We start from the raw sequence: 23169 nt of genomic DNA on the forward strand, positions 1-23169 counted from the left end.
ATGAATTGGGGTCAAGTCGGACATCGTGGACTGCACACCTCCACTCACAGATGTTGTTACCGGCTGTGGGAGCGGTAGGACTTCGCCACCTCGCGAACCCACTCGTGTACACTGATAACTTCGCATTGATGCTACAGCATGGGATATGCTTTAGTAAGCATTGACATCTTGCATGTGCTCGGCATAATTGCGGGTGCCTGCCGATCGCCGGAGTTTGCTCATTGCGTCACTCGCGCATCACCCAAAGCCGATTTCAAATCTGGAAGAACGACCACCACTTCAAGTGAAGCTCTTTCCTCGCTGCAAGAGGACACAACTCCAATCCATTCCGAACCGTCTTCATCAACCATCGTCGCATCGGCATCGACAACAACCCATCATGTCGACCTCACACCACAACGTCCAGGTCCGAAACGAAGGAGCCAACACCATCGTCAACAAGCAAGCTCCAAATGTCTCCTACTTCACGCCACTCCAAGATCCACCGGCAGGAACTGCCCTCCTTGCCGATGGACAGAAGCCAGAGGATATTCCAAAGCTGTTCCGCCCGCTGCAGTTGCGAGGCCTTACACTCCAGAATCGCACCATGTTGAGCCCACTCTGCCAGTACAGCGCGGAAGATGGGCACTTCACTAGGTGGCATGTTACTCATCTCGGTGGTATGCATCATTCGTCAGAACCGTCCTATTCATGGGCAGGAGGAATTGACACTGCTTTCTACAGGCATCATCCAGCGCGGTCCGGGCATTACTTGCGTCGAAGCCACTGGTACGTATCAAGGGCTTAGAAACCATGAAGCAGCGCATTGGACCCGTCTCGAGGGTTCGATGATTGCACATGGCCCCTTACCAAGGCCCAATCGCCCTCAGACATGGCTGACAAAGTTCTGCTTGCAGCTGTGACACCACAAGGTCGGATTACCCCTGAAGACAACGGACTATGGAAGGATAGCCAAATCGCAGGCTTGAAGGAGGTCGTCGATTTCGCTCACTCGCAGTAAGTGAGCTTCTTTCAGATAAACCGCATCTAGACCTGTGGATACTGACTTTGACCGACTATCACAGAAACCAAAAGATCATGATTCAGCTAGCTCATGCCGGCCGCAAAGCATCGACAGTAGCTCCCTGGCTCAGCTCCGGGACTGTTGCTGGACCCGAGCTCAATGGCTGGCCCGACGATACCCACGCACCAAGTGCCATTGCCTGGAACGACCACCACACCCAGCCAAAGGAGATGTCACTCAAAGATATCGAGGACTTCAAGGTCGCTTATGCCGCTGCCGTTAAGCGAGCTGTGCAGGCCGGGTTCGACGCAGTCGAGATTCACAACGCACACGGCTACCTCCTGCACTCATTCTTGAGCCCCGTGAGTAACCAGAGGAAGGACAAGTATGGTGGCAGTTGGGAGAACCGCGTCCGCCTCACCCTCGAAGTGGTAAGCTGCAAGTGGTACCCAGAGCAACGGGAAAACACTAACACCACTTACTTAGGTCGAGCTCGTTCGTGCTATTATCCCCGATAAGATGCCGCTCTTCCTACGGATTAGCGCCACTGACTGGCTCGAGGAGAACAAGGACATCAAGGAGTCATGGACTGGAGATGACACTGTGAAGCTCGCACCACTACTTGCCGAGCGTGGCGTCGACCTACTCGATGTGTCGACCGGAGGAAACCATCCCGCTCAGCACCCTCACGTAAAGCCAGCATATCAAGCACCGTTCGCCATCAAGGTCAAAGAGGCAATCAAGGGTACGAAGATGGCGGTCGGCTCGGTTGGCTCGATCGACAATGCAAAGTTGGCGAACGATCTGCTTGAGAAGGACAATTTGGATCTCATCACCATCGGCCGTGGCTTCCAAAAGGTGTGTTTCTTCCCTTCCTGTGTAGCATCAGTTGCTGGGGCATTGCAACGAGCCTACAGTACGCTAACACGCCGCTTTATCAGAACCCGGGCCTTGTCTTCGCATGGGCAGACGAGCTCGGTGTTAACGTCAACATGCCAAACCAGATTCGATGGGGCTTTGGTGGTCGAGGCAAGAAGTCAGGCAAGCCGGTATGCCTTCGAGTGTCAGAAGTCATGTTGGACTCAAATAGCTGACGCTTCACCAGGTTACTGAGATTCCGGAACTCATTGGCAGACTTTGAGGCACACCACAGGTCCCCTCAGGCGAGCGAAAGATCCCAGGCCATGACGGAGACCAACGGTTTGCACTGACCTCTCGGCTGCTTGCTTTCACCTCGTCCCCATACCCATCTGCTTAGACCCTCAGTAAGATCAGCTCAAATAGAAGCATGCAGACAAAAGAATCCCAAGTCCACAGAGCCTACAGCTTCATCACAGGCTTTCATGTTATAAGCGGCTATACTCACAGCTTCGATGGACTGATGTGTTATCAAATGTATCCAGAGCCGCCGCTGCGTGCATGGACGTTTTACGCGAACGCGGTTGACCGAGTGTGGCGCGTGGGATCTTACTATTGCTATCAACCGGCACGTCGACGCCACTTCACGTGGCCATGGCGGTTGATAGCAGTGCTGTGGCTTCACCGTTCTCTGGTGCGCCTTGGTACATCAATGATACAGCTCAAGATCGACGCGTCAGTTTCGTGTTTCGGAAGGTGAATTTGCCCTGACCAATGGCTGCTTCCGCTCCTGCCGAGCGCTTAGAGAACGCATCTCTCTCGTGGACTTCTCTTTTCACGTTGTGCTTCGCGAGCGGCGAGCCACACTTGATCAATGGCCCATCAAAATGCTTCTTCGGGATCTCGTGCTGATTGTCCAACCTCATTCGCTGCAGGCGCCCTCACCACATCACCTTCCGTCAAACTCTCGATACCTTTGTACCATCCCAATGACTCGAAGACTTAGTCCAGTAACAGGGTGCCGGTCCTCTGCTTGAAGTACTCGTGGCGAAGAGGTGATGTCTCTTGAAGTCACAAGAAGCCACCCGCTGGAGTCTAAGGGCGGGGGAGCCACCCTCGAGAATGGTCACGCAAATGCCCTGCAGTGCGTGCATGCAGCTCGGGTCCCTTAGCCTCGAAACGGCGCGGTGAATCTGGAGTGACTTTCTTCCTACTATTCTGGAGGCGTCCAATCTTGAGATGCCTCAAGCGCTCTACACCTCATCATGCTGCAGTACAGTTAGGCGCGAAGGAAGAGAGTTGTGTCTGGATTCGGCCCATCCTTGTTGACTCCTCAACGGCGTTCTGGACATCTGCAGACTGGGGACCACTCCTGTCTGTGCAAACAATGGGGAGCATGCCACATACTAGTGGTGATGCTGCGGATCCCATGCATGGTGGCCCTTGCTTCGGCACTGAGCCTCTCGTGGTTCGCTCATGCGGTAGGTGCCCTGGCGTGTATGCGTGTGCACCTCGCACGTATGCTGGGGTCTCGAAGGCCAGTCTTCGTCCTACAGTTCGTCTGTCCCTTTCTTATCTTTGCGTCTCTCACGTCCTGGTGTACGACTGAACACCGAATGGAATAGACAACCACTGGGCCTTGCGATACACACCGGCCGGCTACACACGATAGATCTCGAATCGGAGCGACCCAAGCGGCTGGAAGTACGTGCATGGTGATGCCGAGCACATTGGACCACATGGAGCTTGCACGACCTTGGAACACTCCGTGCTACAGACGAGCTTGAGCGAAAGATCTGGCCGAGAAACCGCACTTGACAGCAACCACTTCTAGCAGTCAATATGCCATCACTTGCGGAAACCCTTGCAAAGCGCGCTGGAATTACCCTGGAGTCTACTAAGCTCCTCGGATTCGTCGTCGAAGCACAAGACCATGGGAACGAGGCACATCTCGAACGACGCATCGACATTCCTTTCAACAGCAGCAGTCCGCCAGGTTTGATTGAGGCAGAAACTCGGGACCCCTGGCGCGACTCTGGAAAGTATGCGCTTGGTTGGGTCTACTTTGCGGTCATATTGCTTGTCCTGACCGGCGCGATTCATTGGTACAACTTCTGGAACGACAAAGTACGAATCGCGGAGCACAAGGAACGTGCAGAAGGAAGAGCCAAGATCGCATCTCCAGCGACTGACTATGAACATTCTGCATTGAGCACCGATCGATCGACCCGCAAGTTCTTCCCTACTGAAGGCCCGGTACCTATGGCCGTGCAGGAAGACGAAACTGCATCAACATCATGGCTGGTCAGGAATATCCTAGCCATGATCAGGTTCCTGTTCTATCACCCTATACCATCGCTCAAGGTACACAGGCGGCTCAGACCCATCGTCTTTCCAAGTCCTGGTGTGTGCCTTCTGGCGTTCGCGGCGCTAGCATTCGTCCTGTTGTACAGCTTTGTTCCACAGCCACTTTACTGGCAATCGATCGAATTTGGATCTCCACCATTGGCGATTCGGTCTGGCATGCTAGCGGTCGCTTTGATGCCCTGGATCATCGCACTTAGCATGAAAGCCAACTTCATAACGTTCATCATCGGCATTGGACACGAGCGTCTGAACGTGCTGCATCGGTGGCTCGCCTGGATATGTCTGATACTCAGCCTCATTCACACGATACCGTTTTATGTAACGCCAGTATACGATGGTGGCATGCAGGCCTTTCATCAACTGCTCAAGCAGCAACAGTCTGGCGTTTACATCTATGGAACAGGTGAGAGCTCGACGACAGTGGCGCTTCACAACAACCGCTAACACTCACGAACAGGCATTGCCGCTCTAGCACCGCTTCTTTTCCTCTGTGTACACTCCATCACACCATTGCGAAGGCGCTTCTACGAGCTTTTCGTGGTCGTGCACGTTCCAGTCTCTGTCGCATTCCTCGGTCTTTTATTCTGGCACTGTCACAATTACCTGACATCCTGGAACTACCTATGGGCCACGACGGCTATATGGCTGGCATCGTATGCCTTTCGGCTCTTCTATCTCAACTGGTCGAACCCATTCAGGATATCCTTCTGTGTGGGTGAAGAAGCTGCTGTAACGGTCATGCATGAGAACGCTGTGAAGGTCACCATACCAACCCAGGTTCGGTGGAAGCCGGGACAATACGCCTACCTTCGAATGCCTGGAGTCTCCTTCTTCGAGAACCACCCTTTCACAATCGCATCGCTGTGCAGTGATGATTACCCTTCCGAGTACGGCGAGAAGTACCGAGATATGGTCGTAGTGTTCAGACCATTTGGTGGCTTCACAAAGAAAGTCCTGGACAGTGCGCTGGACCACGGACCTTGGTGGACGTATCGTGCTTTCATCGATGGTCCATACGGCGGCATGCGCCGTAGCATGGTGTCCTTCGATCATGTTGTCCTGGTAGCCGGCGGCACTGGCATAACGGCCGTTGTGTCGCATCTCCTGGATTTGATCAAACGCATGCGAGACGGCAAGGCAGTGACGAAAACTGTACATCTCATCTGGGCGATGAAGCGTCCAGAGACCATGGAATGGTTCAAAGAAGAGCTACGGATCTGCCGAGAATTTGCTCCTCCTGACACTGTCAGCTGTCAGTTCTATATCACGGCGGCCAAGAGGCAGACGCAGACCGGCCAACTTGTCAGTGCGCAGACGCCAAATCGCCCAGTCAGCATGGTGTTCCATGACAAGGTAAACGATGCCTTCCAAGATATCGCAAGCAATCGCTTCTCCTTCCACTCACAGCGGAACTCCGCGCAGATACGAGACGCAGCAGCTGGAGACGTCGAACGTGAGAAGGAGCTTTTTGCGGAGAATGAGGATCGCCTACGACCACTACCCGAAGCACATCTCAAACCAGCACGACAGCCATCGCGAGGATATCTCGCAGGCAGGCCTCTACCCACGCAACGAGCACGAACCCCATCTCCCGATCGAACCTACACAGAAATGGCATCAGAAGAAACACCCCACCTACCACCCCACCCAACCCTCCACGAAAAACGCCGCTCCCGCCCCGTGTCCCTCGACATCACCTCCGCCCAAATCACCCAAACCACCCACCTCCACCAAATCGCCCAATCCCAAGACCCTCACCAACAAGGTTTCGACTTCGGCTTCCCCTCGACCCCGACCGAGTTCCAAAAGAACCTGATGCGCTTCGCCTTCATGCCCGCAGCCGTCAAGGCGCGGCGCAGCGGCTGGAGCGTGGAGTGGGGACGGCCGGAGATACCGTATATGCTCAAGGAGCTTAGTGAGGAGTGGACGGGGAAGAGGGCGTGTGTGTTTGTGTGTGGGCCGCCGGCGATGAGGTTGGATGTTAGTGAGACTGTGGCGGGGTTGCAGAGGGTTGTGATGGGTGGGGGGAGGGGGTTGGAGGAGTTTTATTTGCATACGGAGGATTATGCGCTGTGAGGGATGTGGGAGATGGGGCTTGTGGGGGCTGTGGGTGTGGATTTTTGCGTTTGTGTTGTTGAGATACCCGGAAGAGGTGTAAGAGTAGATTGTACAGATCAAAAAATATCATGAGAATTATCTTGCTTCTTCGGCTCCATGATAGTATGCCCATTTGTCTTGGCTGGACCGGCGAAAGTTGAGCGATGAGCAATTTTCTTGGTACTGGTTGTAATGTTTGTTCCCCCAATGACACGCCCCAATTGAAGGTGGCATATTCTTGTCCTGACGGTATGCCTTCCACTTCGACCGTGGTCCTACATGTTACCAAACCGCCAACCCTTGACCCAACAAAGCTGTCAATCTCAAGCTTTCCCACTCTCGTCCCCCCTACGTCCACCCGCTTGTTGCTCTTCATACCACTTCTTAAAGACTTCCGCAGTAGGCTTCCCGCCCTGCATGGACATCCACAGCAAGAGATTCAAATCGCGGTTCACTTTTTTGACTTTTGCCTCCATCTCTGCCAGTCCTTCTGCAAGGTATTTGTCGGTGTTAACGCTCAGGGCTTCAAGAGCGGCAATTTGCGCCTGCAGAGCAGTAGCCGTCGTCGAATCGGGGATGGCTGTTTGAACATCAGCTGTAAGGAAGGTCAGATCTGAGTCGGTCTTGTGTGTACATTGCTGATGAGCTTTGGCGTCGCGCTTGGACATGTTGGGTACTTGGAAGCTGTGGCGTACATGGGATGTATGTTGTTATTCGAGATGGATGTTGTGAGTGCTGGAATTTGAGCCAGATGAGGAGTGAACATGACCTGGCAATGGGAATGTGGCGATGGGAGTTGAGAGGTGTATCCATGGTTGGCACTACATGCCACCATTGCTCCTGCACTCTTCAGCGCTTGCAAGGACCTTGTCGAGGGAAGCAGGGCCTTCCCTTTGTAGCAAACGAAAGTGCTCAGTCGTGCCTACTGCGTTTCGTGTACAAAGGCTTCAGGCCTCGGAACGCTATCGGTGCGCTCGCTCCTGCTTGTATACGACGAGTGATTCGCCCATGCCCTGGTCTTTGGTCCGGTACTGGCGATAAGTATGGCGTTCCAGCGTTGTGAGATGCTGTACAGCAGCCGTACGGAGGGACTCCTCGCCTTCAAAAGGCCCATCCCCTTCAGCCCAATCATCGACTAGGCAGGCCGCGATGAGCCCTTTGTCGGATGCCTGCACACGCACCGAGAGGCCGTAGGATGGCTCTAGAGGAATTATAAGAAGTCCCGGTCGCCGTGCTGTAGCACTCCTCGAGTAGGATCGAGGATATCCATGGGCACATGTCGGTCTGATCATGCAGTGCTATTGGGGTATCTCAAATATACATAACACGCCATCGTTGCGCCAAGAACATACTCAGACTGTATCTGCAAAAGGGTTCTCGGCCTGTGATACCTCGATCATGTCTGTGCACATCTTGGTGAATCGATCTCTATACTCTGGCGCGTCTGTGGTCACGCTCATGTGCCCCTTTTTGTCCACCATGTTGTACGCGTTTATGAGACCTTCCATGGCTTTGGCGTGGACTTTGTGTTTCGACCAGAAGAAGTCGAGGATAGCAGCACGATAGATGTACTTTCCATCGGCGGATCTGACTCCAGTACGCCAGCTAGGTGGCTCTGGTGGTGTGAATGGCGGACCCTCTGGCTGTATAGTGCCTACCCCGGCGCTGGAGCTAGGGTCTGCTGACTTGGAATATGGTATGCGCACGAGAAAGAGTGAGTAATCCACCGCGTTACACTTGGCCAGCAGAGCGGTGTCTTTCTCCAGCTGTAACTTGAAGCCCTCCGCATCATCGAGTGATAAGGTGATCTTGTCGTTGAAGTCGTCCGCGAGCTTCGATTTTGTAGCTTCGCTCGTTAGGACGCCCCCGGCGACATCCCGCTCTGGATAGAAGTAGGACATGGGCTTCAGATCGTAATTCTCCCATCTCGAAGTGTCCTGGTCTTGGCCATAGAGAATGTTCTCCATGACAATGTGGTGACTCGGAGCCAAACCGAGAATAGCTCCTACGCTCCACTGCATACATTGAAGGAAGTCGGTGATGCGAATGAGCAGCGAGGCAGGATTGGCCTGCATGTACTCAGCATAGGGTAATAGGAGATCGTCCTTGAAGAAAGAGTATTCGAAGTGGCGTGGTATGCTTTTGACTAGGTTTCTGGAGTCACTGGTGCTGAAGAAGGTAGATCCTGAGTATCCCATGTCACCTGCACTGATGTTAGCATACATATGCTCATATTATAACGTCGAAGGAGATATACCCATGGGTTTCAAGGCAGCCGTCTCGTTGTCATCTGCGCCGAAGCTCTTCTTGTAGTCGTCCTCGCTGACATGCCACAAGCCTCGGAGCTCCTTGAATAGATCGTGGCGCACGCAGTCAAAGTTGAGCCAGTACAGGTAGAAGACGGCAGGCAGCCTCTTGACGATGGACTTGCGCTTCTCGTCGCTATGCAAGATGGAGTGCGTCACAGACCGGGCAATGACCTTCTCACGACGTCCTTCGGCCATGATGACGGCTGCCTTTCATGTGCCGACGGGCGTTGTTGTGGTTGAGAAGGAGATGCATGATCGTGGAACATGTGAACGTGCTCCTGCAACTCAAAATGTGACGTTATGGTGACCGGTAAAGTCTAAAGTGCATGTGCCAGGAACATGGATAGTGGTAAGGATATAGCATTTGCCGAAAGTGGATGCGCTAGTGATTCAATCATCACTTTACTGCAGCTCTTGCTTCAACACAGCAACCCGCCATACATGCCGACATGCCAAAGGAACGCTCCATCAACCCAGCGCAGGCTCAGCGCAAAGCCGAAAAGCAGCGCGAGATCAACAAGAACAAGAAGAACCTCCAGAGTCAGCGCAATGAGAAACTCGCACGTCGCAACCCGGAACGACTCCAACGACAGATTGATGAGCTGAAAGAGCTCGAGGCACGAGGATCGCTGCGGCCGAAAGACAAGGAGACTTTGACACAACTCGAGAAGGACCTCAAAGGCATCCGGCGAGCACGAGATGCACTCGGTGATGCTGCGCCGAAATTTCCCAGCCACGATCGACCTGAGCGAAGAGAGCCCAGAAATGCACGGGAAGAGCAGCAGCAGCGGAGGCAGCACTTGGGCAAGAGGAGACGCGACCAGGATGAAGTGCATAGCGACAGTGAAGACACGGATCCCGAAGTACGAGACATACCCATGCCACGGGACACCCCTCCTCCCATACCGCGAGATCCCAACCGCAAACCTTTCAAAGACCCTCAGATTGGCCCAGATGGACAGCGAGTGCCCCATGCCCTACCGACGAAGCCTGTTGCTGCCGCTGCGCCACAGGTCGTCTACACCAGTGCACCTCAGCTGCGAGACCTGAAAAAGGAAGCTACCAAATTCGTACCATCTGCTGTTCGGCAGAAGCAGAAGCAAGTCAAGGGGAACAGTGGCAGGTTGCTAGAAGCAGAGGAGATTGATAAGTTGGAGAAATCTGGCTACTACGCGGCTGGCCAAGCGGCGAAAGCGGCGGAGCTCGAGGCACGATTCGACCAAACAGCCCACGAAGTGGCTGCTGAAGCACCGGATGTAGACATGGACGAAGAAATGAGGAGGTTTGAGCAAGACATAGGCAGTATCTACCCTGCCGAAGACGAGAAGCTGCCCAGCAGGACTGTGGCTGTGGAAGAAGTGGAGGATGCTGGTGATTGAGACTGGAAGTATTCCGCTACGACCGATTACATATCTTTGTCCCTCAGACGTGTGTTGTACTCACGTCCAAGTTCGGTGTATCTCAAAGGTGGGTTACGGTCATGATGCCGTCCGCTGATGGAGAAACAGACGATGTACCAGGTAATCGGTATTAAGCAAGACAAGCTTATCCGTGACATCCGCTACCGAACATCAAGAAACTACATGACAGCCGACTCGTGCTCACGGTTAGAAGCTTCTTCTCTTTCCACCTTGTCTCCGGGCATCTGTTCTGAACTTCCAAGTCCTTCATCACGATATCAACCCCTGGGACACTACGAAGCATCACAAACATCAGAGATCATCAATCACAATCGATGGTTATTACTCACTACGCCAGTTTCCCGAAACCCATCGCTTCAAAATCATTGATATGGGCTAGAGCCGTACTAAACCCTGCCAGCACTGTCACAGATCGGATAGCTGGCGACCTTACGTCAAGAGGGACGCGAAAACTTGTCGAGAACTATGGGCTGAGAGGACCTTGTCATCTGGATAGAGTCGGACAACTACGACCAAGAGACTGAAAGGATCGTCTTGCACCTTCAACATAACCTACAACTGCGATAATCCAGGACTGAGACGCACTACTTCATCGTATCATCATAGCCATATCATCTATGGTAAGTAGACTTCGCAGTCGTTGGGTCTACCCGCGCGGTTTCTGTCACACAGTGTACCCCAATGACATGCCATCAATCTTGTACAGCTCGTAATTTTCAAGCCCAAAGTCGCAAGGTGGAAAACAAGCTAACATATCAATCGATCAGCTGCTGCTCTCAGCGATCTCAGCTGGGATCTTCATCGCTGTCGCGCCCTTGAGTATTGCCATTCCAATCTTGGGTACCGTCGCGCCCCTGTGGGCACCTTGTCTGCATTGCGGCCGGAAACACTCGAGGCGGACTGGTGGACATCTACTACACTACGGGAACCCGGCGGTTGATTGTCTGCATTGTTGGCGAGATAGCGTGACAAGCGACGACAATGTCAGCGCGACACCAAAGGCCGTACATGGGACATCGTCAGATGAAAAGCACTGTCATTATCGGACGGGAAAGACACAAAAACCGTCCAAGAGGGCTCGAAAAGACGGTGGATGCAAAGATAATGGCCTGTTGGTGGTGGTTCGCGTTCAAGAGGTGGCTGCAAACGAAGTTTGAAGGACCCCGTGTTGCCTCTTCAGGAGCAGAGAAAGATGATGTCCATAGGGGAGAGATTGATAGAAATATACTGTCAGAAAAGCAAGGCAGAGGCAAAGGGGACAAACTTGAGTAGAGCAATAGAAGTAGTGTCGATACAGACAGGGTGATCTTGGACCACACTCCTGACTATATAGAATTTGAGCGATGATGGCTCAGTCAGTGGCTTCAAAGTTGTCAATCCTCGAATGTGCAGATCCAGACGATGGCACGTGTCCTCTCACATGTCCCTCACAGCACTAGTGCACGTGACTTTGTGGAAATGTCGGCGAGCGGTTTGTTTACCTCCGACACAGCAAGGATTCTCGAGCGCGACGTCTCACCTACAGAACACGCAACTTCGACCCGACACAATCCAATTGCTCGACCTGATCTTCTGCAGCGACGAGGCTGGGCCCGATCAGCAGCATACACGACAGCACTATCGCGCAGCGCTTCATCCGCAGGTCTTTGCTGCATAAGATACACCCCACATGGCCGCTTCGCGATCGCGTTTCGCGAACGCCAACCGCGCCAGTTCGCCCAACGACGATGTTTACCAGACGGCCACCCAGACCAGCTTCCAGGACGTGATCCAGTCGACGCCTCAGCAACAGGACTTCTCCCTGCAGGACGATGCCTTTCCGCGGCCATACGATCAGCAAAGCGGTGATAGCAGCACCGACATGTTGATAGAGATGGGTCGAGGCACGAAGCGCGCGCAGGACTACGACATGTCTTCCAACGCGATTTTCAGCTTTGGCAACGACAACAGTCAGTACGAGGTCACGGGCACACCACCTGTCCGCCCCAATCATGCTCTGCGGAAACAAGCATCCGTCAGAAGTGCCAAGCAGCGCGCTGTATCCGAGAAAATGCCTACTCGAAGGGAAGATGCGGCCCGGGAGAACACACAGCGCTCTGGGACACTTAGAGTGCGCAGCTCCCGCTTTACAGCTGCACAGCATGTATCGGCAGCTTATACCGCAGTACCGACACGATACACAGCTGAAGGAGGCCTGCAGATGGGGGATCAGCCGACGCCGCGCCGTACAGCAAGTGCAGCTGCCCACATCGAGTCAGCAGCGTACACGACCAGTCAGTCGTTCATGCTACCAGACATGGCAGATATGACCGCTATGATTGCGGGTGGGACGCCGGTGTTCAGAAAACCTGCGGCATCACGCTCGCGGTTCACATTCAATGCTCCCAAGCAGCCCGCTCAGCTGCATCATCCCATAGATGGCGCTGCCATACCGAATGATGAGAAGTATATCTTCGCGTCTATTGGTCTTCTGCAGGAAAAGGTTGCGTCGCTGGAGTCAGAGAACAGCGAAGCGAGAAAGAGAGCAGAGGAATATGAAGCTGAGATTCTCGAGCTCCGAAGTCAACTGCAAGCAGCCAGACGTCGTCCTGGCAGCGCTCTTGGCTCTGAAGACGATTCAATTCAGCATGGAGGCTCGCACACCGACATCGCCAGATTAGAAGCAAGAATCAAGGCCTTACAGGCGCAAGTGGACAAGGCCGAACGAAAGACCAGCATTGCCGAGATCACCAAGAGTCGTGTGACTAAGGAGCGCGATGTGATCATGGCGCAAATTACCACCGCATATGTGAACAACGAGGAGCTTGCCAGTGAGAACGATGCGTTGAGAGAGAGCCAGGAAGAATTCCAGAACGAGGTAGATGAGCTTAAGAATCAAGTCGTGTCGCTTGCCAGCGAGAATAACGATTTGCGCGCTAAGCTGGGAGCTCACAAAACCTCGCGGGCAAACGAAAGCGCTCGATCAATACGGGACAACCAAGCAGGGTCTGGAGATGATGGACCCATGAGGACGGAAGAGAGCAGGCGAGATTCGCTGTCTGCTTCGCGTGCTGTTAAGCATAGTAGGGAATCATCAACAGGCATTGCCCAAAACAAGCAAGATCCTACCACAGCCGAGCAGCGGGGAACTGCTGCATCAAACCAAGATGACTCCTTCGTGCGCGATATTGCCACGGCGATAGCGCGAGAGACTCAGAAGATACGACAGCAAGCTTCTATCAAGTTGCAAGATCCACGCGAGGCTCGTAGTGAGAGTCGTGGTCCGAGAGGTCTGCATTCTCGATCCCTATCACGAACCCGCAGAGACACTGCACCGGAGACGCACCATTCATCCAAGCGTCATGTCTCAGCACCAGCAGGGATGGAAGTGGATGATGCTGTGACTGCCACGGAAGTTGACCTGACTCGAAAGTCTCGACGTTCTTCGTTCGGTAGGGCAGCTGATGGTGGTGTATCAACTGAGGAAGACTTGACCATTCTCAGCGATCTGGACGATGATGCGATGGCAGCCCTGCGTAGGAAGCTGGAGGAAGAAAGACGTACCGGCCGACTGCACAAAAAGCCCTTGTATCAGAGCTTGAAGGACAACGACACCACCAGATCTTTGACGCGACAAAGCATGCCGCGGAAGTCGTCGTTGAAAGATCTCACCGGAAGAGCAGAGCGTCTTACTCTCGGGGACGGCACCGTGGACGATTTCCTCAGAGCTGCAAAGACAGTACGAGTCCAGTCGCCACATTCGTCGTTCAACGACGTGCAAGCCGGCCAGCAGGACACAGATGTGGGCGATGAATCAATCCTCAGCAATACCAGCCGCCGTCGAAGAAGGTCATCCGGTGCCGAGGGCATGACTTCAGCCTTCATCATTCCAGACATCACTATGAACGTCAATCAGCCTTTGCTAGCAACGCTCAGCAAGCCCTCTTGCATCAACCATGATGCCATCAATTGCACCGTCTGCCCAGATTCTGCCAAGACTAGCACAATACCGCAGCCAATCCCGGTCACAGACCGAGACATCGATGTTACGGACGCCACACTCCGCCCAGCTCAAGCACCGGCCGACGCTTTAGCAATGGTGATCAAGAACCTGAGCGATGAGGTGGCTCACCTCAGAGTCCAGCGCGAGGTCCACAGCCAGCAATACAACCAGCACGACCCTGCTATCTCGAAGCGACGGCGACACAGCCTCAAGGCCAAGATTGAGGCACTTACGTCCCAAATTGAGACCCGCAGCGACCAGATTTATGCCCTATACGATGTTCTCGAGGGACAGAAGCAGGCAGGGCAGCTCAAGACTGAGACTAAGTCAGTGGAGATGACCCAGCAGGATGTGGAGGACACCCTTACAAGCATTGGGCTCGATCCAGCTGAACTGTCAGGTCATGTGGGCAGGAAGGCGCCTGCAGGTTTCGACGGCATTGACGATGTTAGTGATGAGAGTGAATTGCCGTGGGAAGGACTGAGTGATGTTGAGAGTGAGATCGGGCAAGGACGATAGGTCCCGTGTGCTTGGTGTACGCTCGTTGTTCGGCGTGGGCTGGATAGATGGATAGATTATTGCTTTGCCCTAGGCAAGGTCGGCTGCTCATGATAGATACTCTCAATATACGGCTGATCGTCCACGGCAACCTCGCCTCATCATCAGATCTTGACCGTCCGAAACTGCTCCAACGCACAAACGCCTTGCGCTACCGCCTCAGAGTCATCCGCATCTGCAAGACCTCCCATCAGCCCTCGATATGCCTCCCACATGCCATACGTATTCAAATCGCTCCCTTGCCGTCTGAAGAACTCCTCCACTAATGCAGAGTACTCCCTCGAATCCATATCCTGCACCTCCACAATATCATACATCTCATTGACGCGGCCACATAGCGCGACCATGGGACCTCGCCATTCGCTTCCTGTTTTATTCTTGGTTGCTGCGTCGATGGCCTGGATGAGATGTGCGGTTTAGCAGGAGACACGAAGTGCTGGCATGACCTACGAATATGACTTACACCAGTCCGCCCCTCAAACCTCATCAAAAACATATCATCATAAGCCAAATACACACACGCTCCCTAACCCCCTCCATCGTTCTCAAGAGTCAAATGCACCGGAACCTTCTCCCCGGGACAAATCGTCCCAGCACCCCATTTCCCATTTGCGCGGAATAATCGACATGTTCGAAGCTTTCACTTTCATCCCCTCCGCCGAGATCGAAACGTTTGACTTTGAGCCAGATCACTTGCGGCTCGGGGTCGTGGGGTGGGAAGTAGAGGCAGCGACGCATGTGAGGACCCGGGGCCTGGAGGCTTTGTGGGAACGTGCGGCAGAGGAGTTTGTGCGAGGGGTACCTTAGTCTTTGCGTTGGCAGGGCGGGGAGCAGTATTTGAGGGGTTTGCAGCGGGAGCATTGGTGTGTTGCTGGGAAGGTGCAGATGGGGCAGAGGGTGAGTGGGTGGCATGGTTTGGATGTGTTGGGGTGTGGTGTGGTGTGATGCTGGGTGTAGTCGATGTAGGGTTTGTGGATACTTGATTTGGAGGGCGCGTTTGACGGAAGCGCGTCGCGCCAAGCATCGAGAAGTGGCAAAAGAGTGGCAGGGTATCAGAACTGTCAGCAAGAGTAAACATCACCTTTTGGCTATGCATGCGATTCGTCGGGCGATGCTATTGGAAGTCGTCAGAATAAAGTGCTACGCTATAACGCTCAAACAAGAAACACTGGATGTTGCCCGACAAAGGCAGAGCCCGCACGGCTCGCTGCTCGTCCTTCTACAAAAATTTCTGTGTTGGCGCTTTCGTCGTCGGTCGTCTTTTGATGTTGAAGAGATTTTTGAGCTTGCGCAGACGCGATTCGCGCGCCTTATCTTGTTCTGCGATTTCTGCTCTGGACAGTCGCACCGGCGAGTCTTGTGACTGAGGAGTCCCTTCATCGTCTACTTCCTCTCCGTCGTTCTCAGCACGAAGACGATCAGATCGCCGCCGATGATCTCGTGCTGCGGTTGCGACTACACGCTGCAGGATCTGAATAGCGTTCAAGCCATGCAGACTGCCTGTGGCTTGCTGTGTCTGCGAATTCCTCCAAGGACAGTGATCTCGATGTGTCTCCACCAGATCTAGCACGGCATCGTCGGCATCCTCTTCGTGATCCGAGCTCCTGCTCCGGGGACGCTTGTAGTCAGGCTGATACAACCAGAGCCCAATTCGTTGGAAGCAGGCATCACATGTCAGCAGTTGATTACCGGAGTCTGAGACTCCGCGCCAGCCGTGCATTGCGATCTCGAATGCTTTGCTCATATGCTGGTCTGGTGGCGTAGTGATGCCCAGCACATCGTGCGGTAGCTCGTGTACCAACTTGTGGCTGGACGTATCGACAGTTCGGGTGGTGATGTGCTCCACAGAACCGTATATGGCGGATATGGAATGAAGTCTTTGTCTCAACTCCGGCTGCCAAACCGACGGGCGTACTACTGGCAAGCGGTAAACGTCGTCCTTACAGCCTTGCTGGTGCCAGAGACACGATGAAGCATGACCGTCCACAATCTCGGCTTTGTAGCGCTCTGCCAGCGCTTCCTCGAGCGCTGATGTGGCATCCTCGTCCTCCTCATTCTCATCGTCGGCGTCATCTTCAGCGGGCGTTGGCTTGGTCGGTATATCAAGACTGACGACGACTCTTCTCTCACAGCCACGGCGACAGGCGACCGTGTTCACGTCCACGCAAACCCATCCACGCTTTGCCCAGGCGACTTCGTTGACAACATCTGGCTTCGGATGCCACAAAGACACGCTGCTGAAGGTCTTCAGGCGCGCGAGGAATGTTTCCTGTGACCATGGCGAGAAGTGTGGGGGAGTGCTGTTGGGTTTGGGAGCGTTCTTGCCTCGCGACAAGGATATCACCGACGCATCAAGCGAGCCGGTCGAGGTGCTGTGTCGAAGTCGCTTCCGCACGCGCTCTCGAGCTTCATCGAAGGCAGCGGCAGACGATCGCTCAGCGCTGGACGAGGAAGGCGTATCGGAGACAGTCTTTGGTGGCGCGGTGGCATTGGTAAGAGCGTCCAGCGCCTTGTAGAACTTACGCTTGCTTGTCGCTATGGCCTCTGGCATCGTGAGGTGGGTGCATGTATTGTGCGAAGAGACACAAAGACAGAAGAGCGATTATCAGTGCTGTCATTGTCAGAGCTGACCGAGCTAAATATTACACGCTAGATGCGCGACACACGTGATTGCACCAGCTCCTGCTGTTTCACAAGCTGCCCGCTGCATGCTACACTCCTGATCATCAACAACGCTTTCTCTTTCAGAACCATCTGCGCCACTTAAGGCCTCGGTCAAAGACGTACTGCTCATTCTCCCGTCACGATTCATCGTTACTCGAGTGAACGCACCTGTCTCACCACACCAAGGACGATCCGCAGTGCCTGCACCACCATCTGGTGTACCCATCCTGTCCTGCCTGTACACTTGCATGACCTCGGACGAACGTCGTTACCTAGTCTTCAAGCTCCTTTGTGGACACTGGAATGTCGAAGCACTATGCTCTCTTGGCATACTTGATGTCGTCTGGACTCTCATTTCCTCCTATGCCGTCCAGATAAGCACTCCGCAAACGTGTTTTGACTTCGCCGTGCGTGCTCAACCCACAGAATGGTTGTCAACCAAGCATTTCCAGGCGACATGACCCTGGTTTCACCAGTCGACTGTAAGCGACTCGCGTCACCCGGCTATTGGGATATCTGAAAGGGAGTGTAGCTTTGTACTGGTGATCCACGAGTCGACGATCTGCTAAGGAGAATCAATGGATATCGTCCGCAGATTCACGCCACGCATGGTATGGTCATTGACGGGAAAGCTACAAATGTTGCCACTCATTGCGCAATTATCAGCAACGCGACATCGTTATCGATTGCTCGCGAGCCGTGATGCTTGCAACTATCACAGGTTTAACTTCGGATGATCCCGACAGCCTCACAAGGGACACGAGAGCTTATCCCAACATGTGAAACTATTCGTGTAAACACGAATCAAGGTATACGTCAGCACGTGTTGTTGTGCAGCGACGACCATGCACCCAGCTCGGTCATTCTGTCGCTCCTGCGAAAGCAGGTGCAGCAGAATGCGTCTTCATCTCTCCAGTATCTACTTCCTCGCAGCCTGTCGTTAGCTCTCACCAAGCCGCTACCCGCCGACCGAATCGCTCAACGCGCCTACTTGCTCTAAAAATTACCCGAAGAAGCCGCTGCCTGCACAACGGGCATTTGGAATCTACCGAGCACAGCAGAATGTGGCACTAAAACGTCCCTGATCCTACGCAGCCTCAGATTCCTTCAATGTCCCGTAGGCATTCGAAGCCAGCATGGTCATGCCGATTCTTCAGTCGCCGTTGCTATGGCAAGCACTGAGCGCAGTCCTCCTTCTGTGCATCCTGGTACAGCAATTCAGCCTACAACCGTTCCCCATTAGAGCGAAGCAGATATCTAGCGCGCTTGAGCACGGAGATGAACAGACAATTGGAAAAGATACTGGAGCCTGGTCGTACGACTGGGCACGCGACCACGATAATCTAAATCTCAATGTCGAACAATGCGATGCTGCCTTTCCGGAGCTATACGACGAGGTCGATCGCGCCGTGCAGTACTGGGGCGAGTCAGGCCGCAAAATCACCTCTGAAAGCATAGAGCTAGTCGGTGGCAACGATGGAGGCGTACGAGGCTTGATCGCGGGACAGCAGCTGCGCATAATCCAGACCAGAGGACTGGGCCGCAAGGACTTTCGACATCGCATTATTGCCGTGTTGCAGCAAATACAGACCGCTCTCAACGCTGCTCAGAGCGCCGGTCAACCTTTGCCTGATGTTGAATTCACTGTCGTTGTGGACGACAAGCCTGTCGTGGGCGAGAAGCCAAGGGCGCTATGGGGGTTCACACGAGCATTTGCAAACCCACGGCATGACAATGTCTGGGTCATACCAGACTTCCATTTCTTCGGCGCCCCACCGGAAGCTGAAGGATGGTCGTTGCAACAATCAAAGTCCAGAGAGCATGATGGCCCATTGGATCAGAAAATCGCCAAAGTTGCATGGTAAGTCATCCGGAGTGGACCTCGCGCGCTCTCAGACACGATGAAGACGTGTCTTGGATTGACGTGCTGGCTGCTCAGACAATCGAACTATCGTATGGACATACTAACACGGGTACAGGCGAGGTGTTGCGTGGACGAATCCAGAAGTACGTGAGCCGTTGTTGAACGTGACAGAAGGCAAGCCATGGGCAGATGTTGTCCAGATGAGCTGGGACAAAAAAGACTCGGTGATACCCATGGCATCGTTTTGCAAATACCGCTATGTCGTCAACACGGAAGGGCGGTCTTGGTCTGCGCGCATGACACATCTGCTGAACTGCGACTCCTTGCTCATGGTCCACGACGTGGAATGGATAGCACACTACTACCACCTGCTGGACACCGACACGAATTGTGTCCGAGTGGAGAGAGACTTCTCAGACCTGGAGGAAAAGATCAAGTATTACAACGAGCATCTGGACGAGGCACAGAAAATTGCGGACACTGCGAAAGCGACATTCCGTGAGCGATACACAACGCCTGCTGCGACAGCTTGTTACTGGCGGAGACTGCTGCGCTCATGGGCTACTGTCGCATTCAAACCGAAGACCACTGAGATGACCAAAGTCAAGAATCGGCTCAGCTCGACCGAAAAGCTGCGCGGGATTGCTTTCGAACAGTTCATCGTGCATGACAACACGAAAGACTACCCTTACAAGTAGGCAAAGCCCAAGCCCGGGCCTAGCCCATGATAGCCTTCTGTACAAGAGGAGAACGAGACACCAGGCAGCTGAGAAAACGATCAGCAGGGCCGCAGGATGGTTGTGTGCAGCAGATGGAGCACGTCGTCAGGACCATCGTCGCATAGTAAGCATTGCATATTCAAGCTGGAAAGCTGGTGGACCGCGTACAACGAGACAGTACAACCATGAGGTAGAACATAGCAGGCACTGCAGAGTGAAATACAGAGGAGAGTGACAGGCATTGAGGCGTGGCATGGGAAGCTGATATGGAAGAGCAACAGCGCAGCATTGGCTCGGCGGTGCAGGGGATTACGATAGTGCTTTAGATATGGCTGATACAACTGAAGCATCGAATGTGCACATGTAGCCATCGATCATGTTGGACCTCTCAGTGGCGTGTGATGTGTGTTGTTGGTGAATGCGCCGTCCGAACACATTGGTGGTCAATTAGCGTTTGGCACAGACCAGCTGGCGCTTCGGCAACTTGCAAGTCCTCGAGATCCATGGATGAGCCTTTTCTCCCACACGCGACTTCTGCACACCACCAACCGTCATCCACCACTTCTACCACCACCACCACCACCACCACCACCACACTTCCATCACCCTCCCTTCGCACTTCATTACACGTGCTTGTTGCCGCTCATCGCAATTGCCTGAGCCTCACTAATCTCACGGCCGCACCACATCGCAGCTCCCACACCACACGCGACACGCTTTCTGCAGCTCGGCTATTCTGCCCGCCGACGATAGACCTCGACTCGCAAAGATCATCCCTCCTCCCGCAGCGCAGCGCATATCTGCAGACACCCACACGTGCAGTGCAAACCTTGCGATCATGGCTGCTGAAGTTGGTGCCCTGCCAAATGGCAACTACGCACCCCACGCCGCCTACGGAGGCATAAACCAAAACGAATTCGCATACACTACCAACCACGCCGTCTCCTCGCAAAACTCCGCTCCACCGCAGTCTTCCACCCCGTCCAACGCCGCAAGCTCGCAGCAGCCCGCACAGGCCGACATCAGCAAGGACGAGGTGGGCTGGTACTTTGTCGAGCAATACTACACCACCCTCAGCCGAAGTCCCGAGCGCCTGTACCTCTTCTACAACAAGCGCTCGCAGTTCGTCTCTGGCGTTGAGGCCGACAAGGTCTCTGTGTGTGTCGGCCAACGTTCCATCAATGACCGCATCAAGGATCTCGACTACCAAGACTGCAAAGTCCGCGTTACCAACGTCGACTCCCAGGCCTCGGACCAAAACATCGTCATCCAGGTCATCGGCGAGATCTCGAACAAGGGTCAACCACACAAGAAGTTCACCCAGACCTTCGTGCTCGCCACTCAGACTAACGGCTACTTCGTGCTGAACGATATCTTCAGATACCTGGTCGAGGAGGAGGATGAGCCGGAGCAAGAGTCTACCGCTGCACCAGCAGAGGAGGTCCAACAAGTGTCTGGCACTGAGAGCAGCGAGCAAGAGCCAGCATCGACTCAAACCGAAGCAAAGACACTTGCAACATCAGGCGAAGCCGTTGAGGCAGATGCTCAGCAGCTCGATAAGGAGCTCGAGGAGAAGGCCGCTGATCGCCAAGCATCCTCCGAAGATGCCTCCGCTGCGGTCAAGGAACTCGTCAATGGAGAGGGTGCCGAGGGTGCCAAGAAAGCTGTCGAAGAGGCCACCGCTACTCCAACGGAAGCAGAGACACGGACTTCTGCACCTGAGCCAACTGATGAGCTCGAGCGCACCGCCACTGCTGAAGCTGATGTACAGCCCGAGAAGCCAAAGGATCCAGAACCAACTCCTGCCGCTTCGCCACCCAAGCAGGCTGCCCCTCAACCAGCACCTGCACCTAAGCCTGCCGCCCCCGCTGTGCCAATGAGTTGGGCTGCGCGCGCAGCAGCAGCTTCTGCCAACCGTGCTCCAGTGCCCGCCCCAGCGGTGCCCCAACAACCCACCGCAAAGCCAGCCGCACCAAAGCCAGCAACTCCATCCTCCACCCAGGCATCGACACCACCCGCCCCAACAGCTCCTGCGGCCCAGCGCCAGGAGCAAGGCTCCGAATCCCAGGATGAGTGGACAGCCGTTGGCCACAACCGCCAGCAGTCGCGACAGACCAATGCACCACAGCAGGAGCAGCCACAGCAGAACCGAGGCTACATCAAGAACGTGCACGAGAATGTCGACGCTGCTGAGCTGAGAAAGACCCTCGAGCAGTTTGGCGAAATCGTTTACTTCGACATTGCACGTCAAAAGGTGAGTGCATGTGCAGACAAAGTCCCAAACGTTGTTCTTGTAACTAACTGTTGGTATTTAGAACTGTGCCTTTGTCGACTTCAAGACTGCTGATGCCTACAACAAGGCAGTCGAGAGCCCATTCGAACTGGCTGGCGAGAAGCTCTACGTTGAGGAGCGCCGCATCCGACCAGGATCAACCCCATACGTTCCACGTGGCCAATTCCAGGGCGGTCGCGGCGGCCGAGGCGGAGCTGGCCAGGGACCTCCGCGTGGCGGCTTCCAGGGACAAGGTCAGCGAGGCGGCGCTGGCGGTGCTCCAAGAGGAGGAGGACGCGGCGGCTCTTTTGCACCCAGTGCTCCGCGAGGCGGGAGGGGAGGTTCGTTGGCTTAGAACATCTACGAACAACTGAACGACGACGAACACGATAGCGACAGCCTAGACGGCTCTCAATCTGGTTCAGACTCGTCGAGGACACTGGGAGCCGAGTCGTCTGACGATAATGCAGTGATGACCCCGTCGACTTCTCCCAACGGCAGCCGTACTTCATCGATAACATCTGAGCGGTTCGCCGCCGCTATGGCCTTGCTCGATATGATGAGCATCGAGGAATAGTGCCGTCCTCCGAAACCTCACGACACGACAAACTGTAACAATATCCGTTCTTTTCTGGAATGCAAATTCTACTACTGTGCTAATATCTTTGGCAAGAGCGGGCGGGTACGGGTGCAAATAAGCGCTCGTGGGGGCAAGAGAAAAGCGTTTTGTAGTTTGCATAGCGTGGTCCTTTTGCGTTTGCTTTGCTTTGCTCTTTGGGAACGAAGATGAAGAAGAAGAAGAAGAAGAAGAAGAAGAAGAAGAAGCGGACAGTTTGCATTACTTGCGCGAGATGTACCAACCAACCCCCTTAGTCTTACCTCCCCCCTGGTTGGTTTGCTCGCGGAATTGGGAAGTCAAGTCTGATGATGTGTCTATGTTGCAGCAGCATGGGCATGCATTGATTGCTTTTCTCTTACATTAGCGCGTAGAAAGTATTGGTCTGGAATAGGGCAGATAGCGTACAGAGGTCATGAGAGATGTACAAATTGGTTTG

The 23169-nt window shown here is 54.1% G+C and overlaps 10 protein-coding genes across 10 annotated transcripts; 6 read left to right on the top strand and 4 right to left on the bottom strand.

The window, feature by feature from the left end:
* Positions 1-379: 379 nt before the first annotated feature.
* Positions 380-2144, top strand: CLAFUR5_00386 (NADH:flavin oxidoreductase; the record flags this gene model as incomplete). The annotated part of the gene is made up of 7 exons (XM_047899534.1): positions 380-659; positions 724-768; positions 897-996; positions 1065-1434; positions 1490-1861; positions 1945-2052; positions 2109-2144. The coding sequence occupies 7 exons, from the start codon at positions 380-382 to the stop codon at positions 2142-2144; spliced, it is 1311 nt and encodes a 436-aa protein (XP_047757091.1).
* A 1559-nt stretch (positions 2145-3703) lies between these two features.
* On the top strand, positions 3704-6304 carry CLAFUR5_00387 (Ferric/cupric reductase transmembrane component 7; the record flags this gene model as incomplete). Its single annotated transcript, XM_047899535.1, has 2 exons — positions 3704-4631; positions 4686-6304. The coding sequence occupies 2 exons, from the start codon at positions 3704-3706 to the stop codon at positions 6302-6304; spliced, it is 2547 nt and encodes an 848-aa protein (XP_047757090.1).
* Positions 6305-6648: 344 nt separating this feature from the next.
* On the bottom strand, positions 6649-6993 carry CLAFUR5_20122 (uncharacterized protein; the record flags this gene model as incomplete). The annotated part of the gene is made up of 1 exon (XM_059462959.1): positions 6649-6993. The coding sequence occupies one exon, from the start codon at positions 6991-6993 to the stop codon at positions 6649-6651; it is 345 nt and encodes a 114-aa protein (XP_059318852.1).
* A 684-nt stretch (positions 6994-7677) lies between these two features.
* CLAFUR5_00388 (uncharacterized protein) lies at positions 7678-8829 on the bottom strand (the record flags this gene model as incomplete). The annotated part of the gene is made up of 2 exons (XM_047899536.1): positions 7678-8528; positions 8583-8829. The coding sequence occupies 2 exons, from the start codon at positions 8827-8829 to the stop codon at positions 7678-7680; spliced, it is 1098 nt and encodes a 365-aa protein (XP_047757083.1).
* A 254-nt stretch (positions 8830-9083) lies between these two features.
* CLAFUR5_00389 (uncharacterized protein) lies at positions 9084-10013 on the top strand (the record flags this gene model as incomplete). Its single annotated transcript, XM_047899537.1, has 1 exon — positions 9084-10013. The coding sequence occupies one exon, from the start codon at positions 9084-9086 to the stop codon at positions 10011-10013; it is 930 nt and encodes a 309-aa protein (XP_047757082.1).
* A 1711-nt stretch (positions 10014-11724) lies between these two features.
* Positions 11725-14556, top strand: CLAFUR5_00390 (Spindle pole body protein ppc89; the record flags this gene model as incomplete). The annotated part of the gene is made up of 1 exon (XM_047899538.1): positions 11725-14556. The coding sequence occupies one exon, from the start codon at positions 11725-11727 to the stop codon at positions 14554-14556; it is 2832 nt and encodes a 943-aa protein (XP_047755941.1).
* Positions 14557-14699: 143 nt separating this feature from the next.
* Positions 14700-15091, bottom strand: CLAFUR5_00391 (uncharacterized protein; the record flags this gene model as incomplete). Its single annotated transcript, XM_047899539.1, has 2 exons — positions 14700-14993; positions 15059-15091. The coding sequence occupies 2 exons, from the start codon at positions 15089-15091 to the stop codon at positions 14700-14702; spliced, it is 327 nt and encodes a 108-aa protein (XP_047755942.1).
* A 723-nt stretch (positions 15092-15814) lies between these two features.
* CLAFUR5_00392 (uncharacterized protein) lies at positions 15815-17146 on the bottom strand (the record flags this gene model as incomplete). The annotated part of the gene is made up of 1 exon (XM_047899540.1): positions 15815-17146. The coding sequence occupies one exon, from the start codon at positions 17144-17146 to the stop codon at positions 15815-15817; it is 1332 nt and encodes a 443-aa protein (XP_047755939.1).
* Positions 17147-18395: 1249 nt separating this feature from the next.
* CLAFUR5_00393 (Glucosyltransferase 2) lies at positions 18396-19821 on the top strand (the record flags this gene model as incomplete). Its single annotated transcript, XM_047899541.1, has 2 exons — positions 18396-19120; positions 19239-19821. 2 exons carry the CDS (start codon positions 18396-18398, stop codon positions 19819-19821), a joined length of 1308 nt encoding a protein of 435 aa, XP_047755940.1.
* An 859-nt stretch (positions 19822-20680) lies between these two features.
* Positions 20681-22469, top strand: CLAFUR5_00394 (Putative G3BP-like protein; the record flags this gene model as incomplete). The annotated part of the gene is made up of 2 exons (XM_047899542.1): positions 20681-22096; positions 22158-22469. The coding sequence occupies 2 exons, from the start codon at positions 20681-20683 to the stop codon at positions 22467-22469; spliced, it is 1728 nt and encodes a 575-aa protein (XP_047755945.1).
* Between the last annotated feature and the right edge of the window lie 700 nt (positions 22470-23169).

This window comes from Fulvia fulva, chromosome 1 (assembly GCF_020509005.1).
Source record: "Fulvia fulva chromosome 1, complete sequence".
In the NCBI taxonomy this organism is placed as follows: Eukaryota; Fungi; Ascomycota; class Dothideomycetes; order Mycosphaerellales; family Mycosphaerellaceae; genus Fulvia; species Fulvia fulva.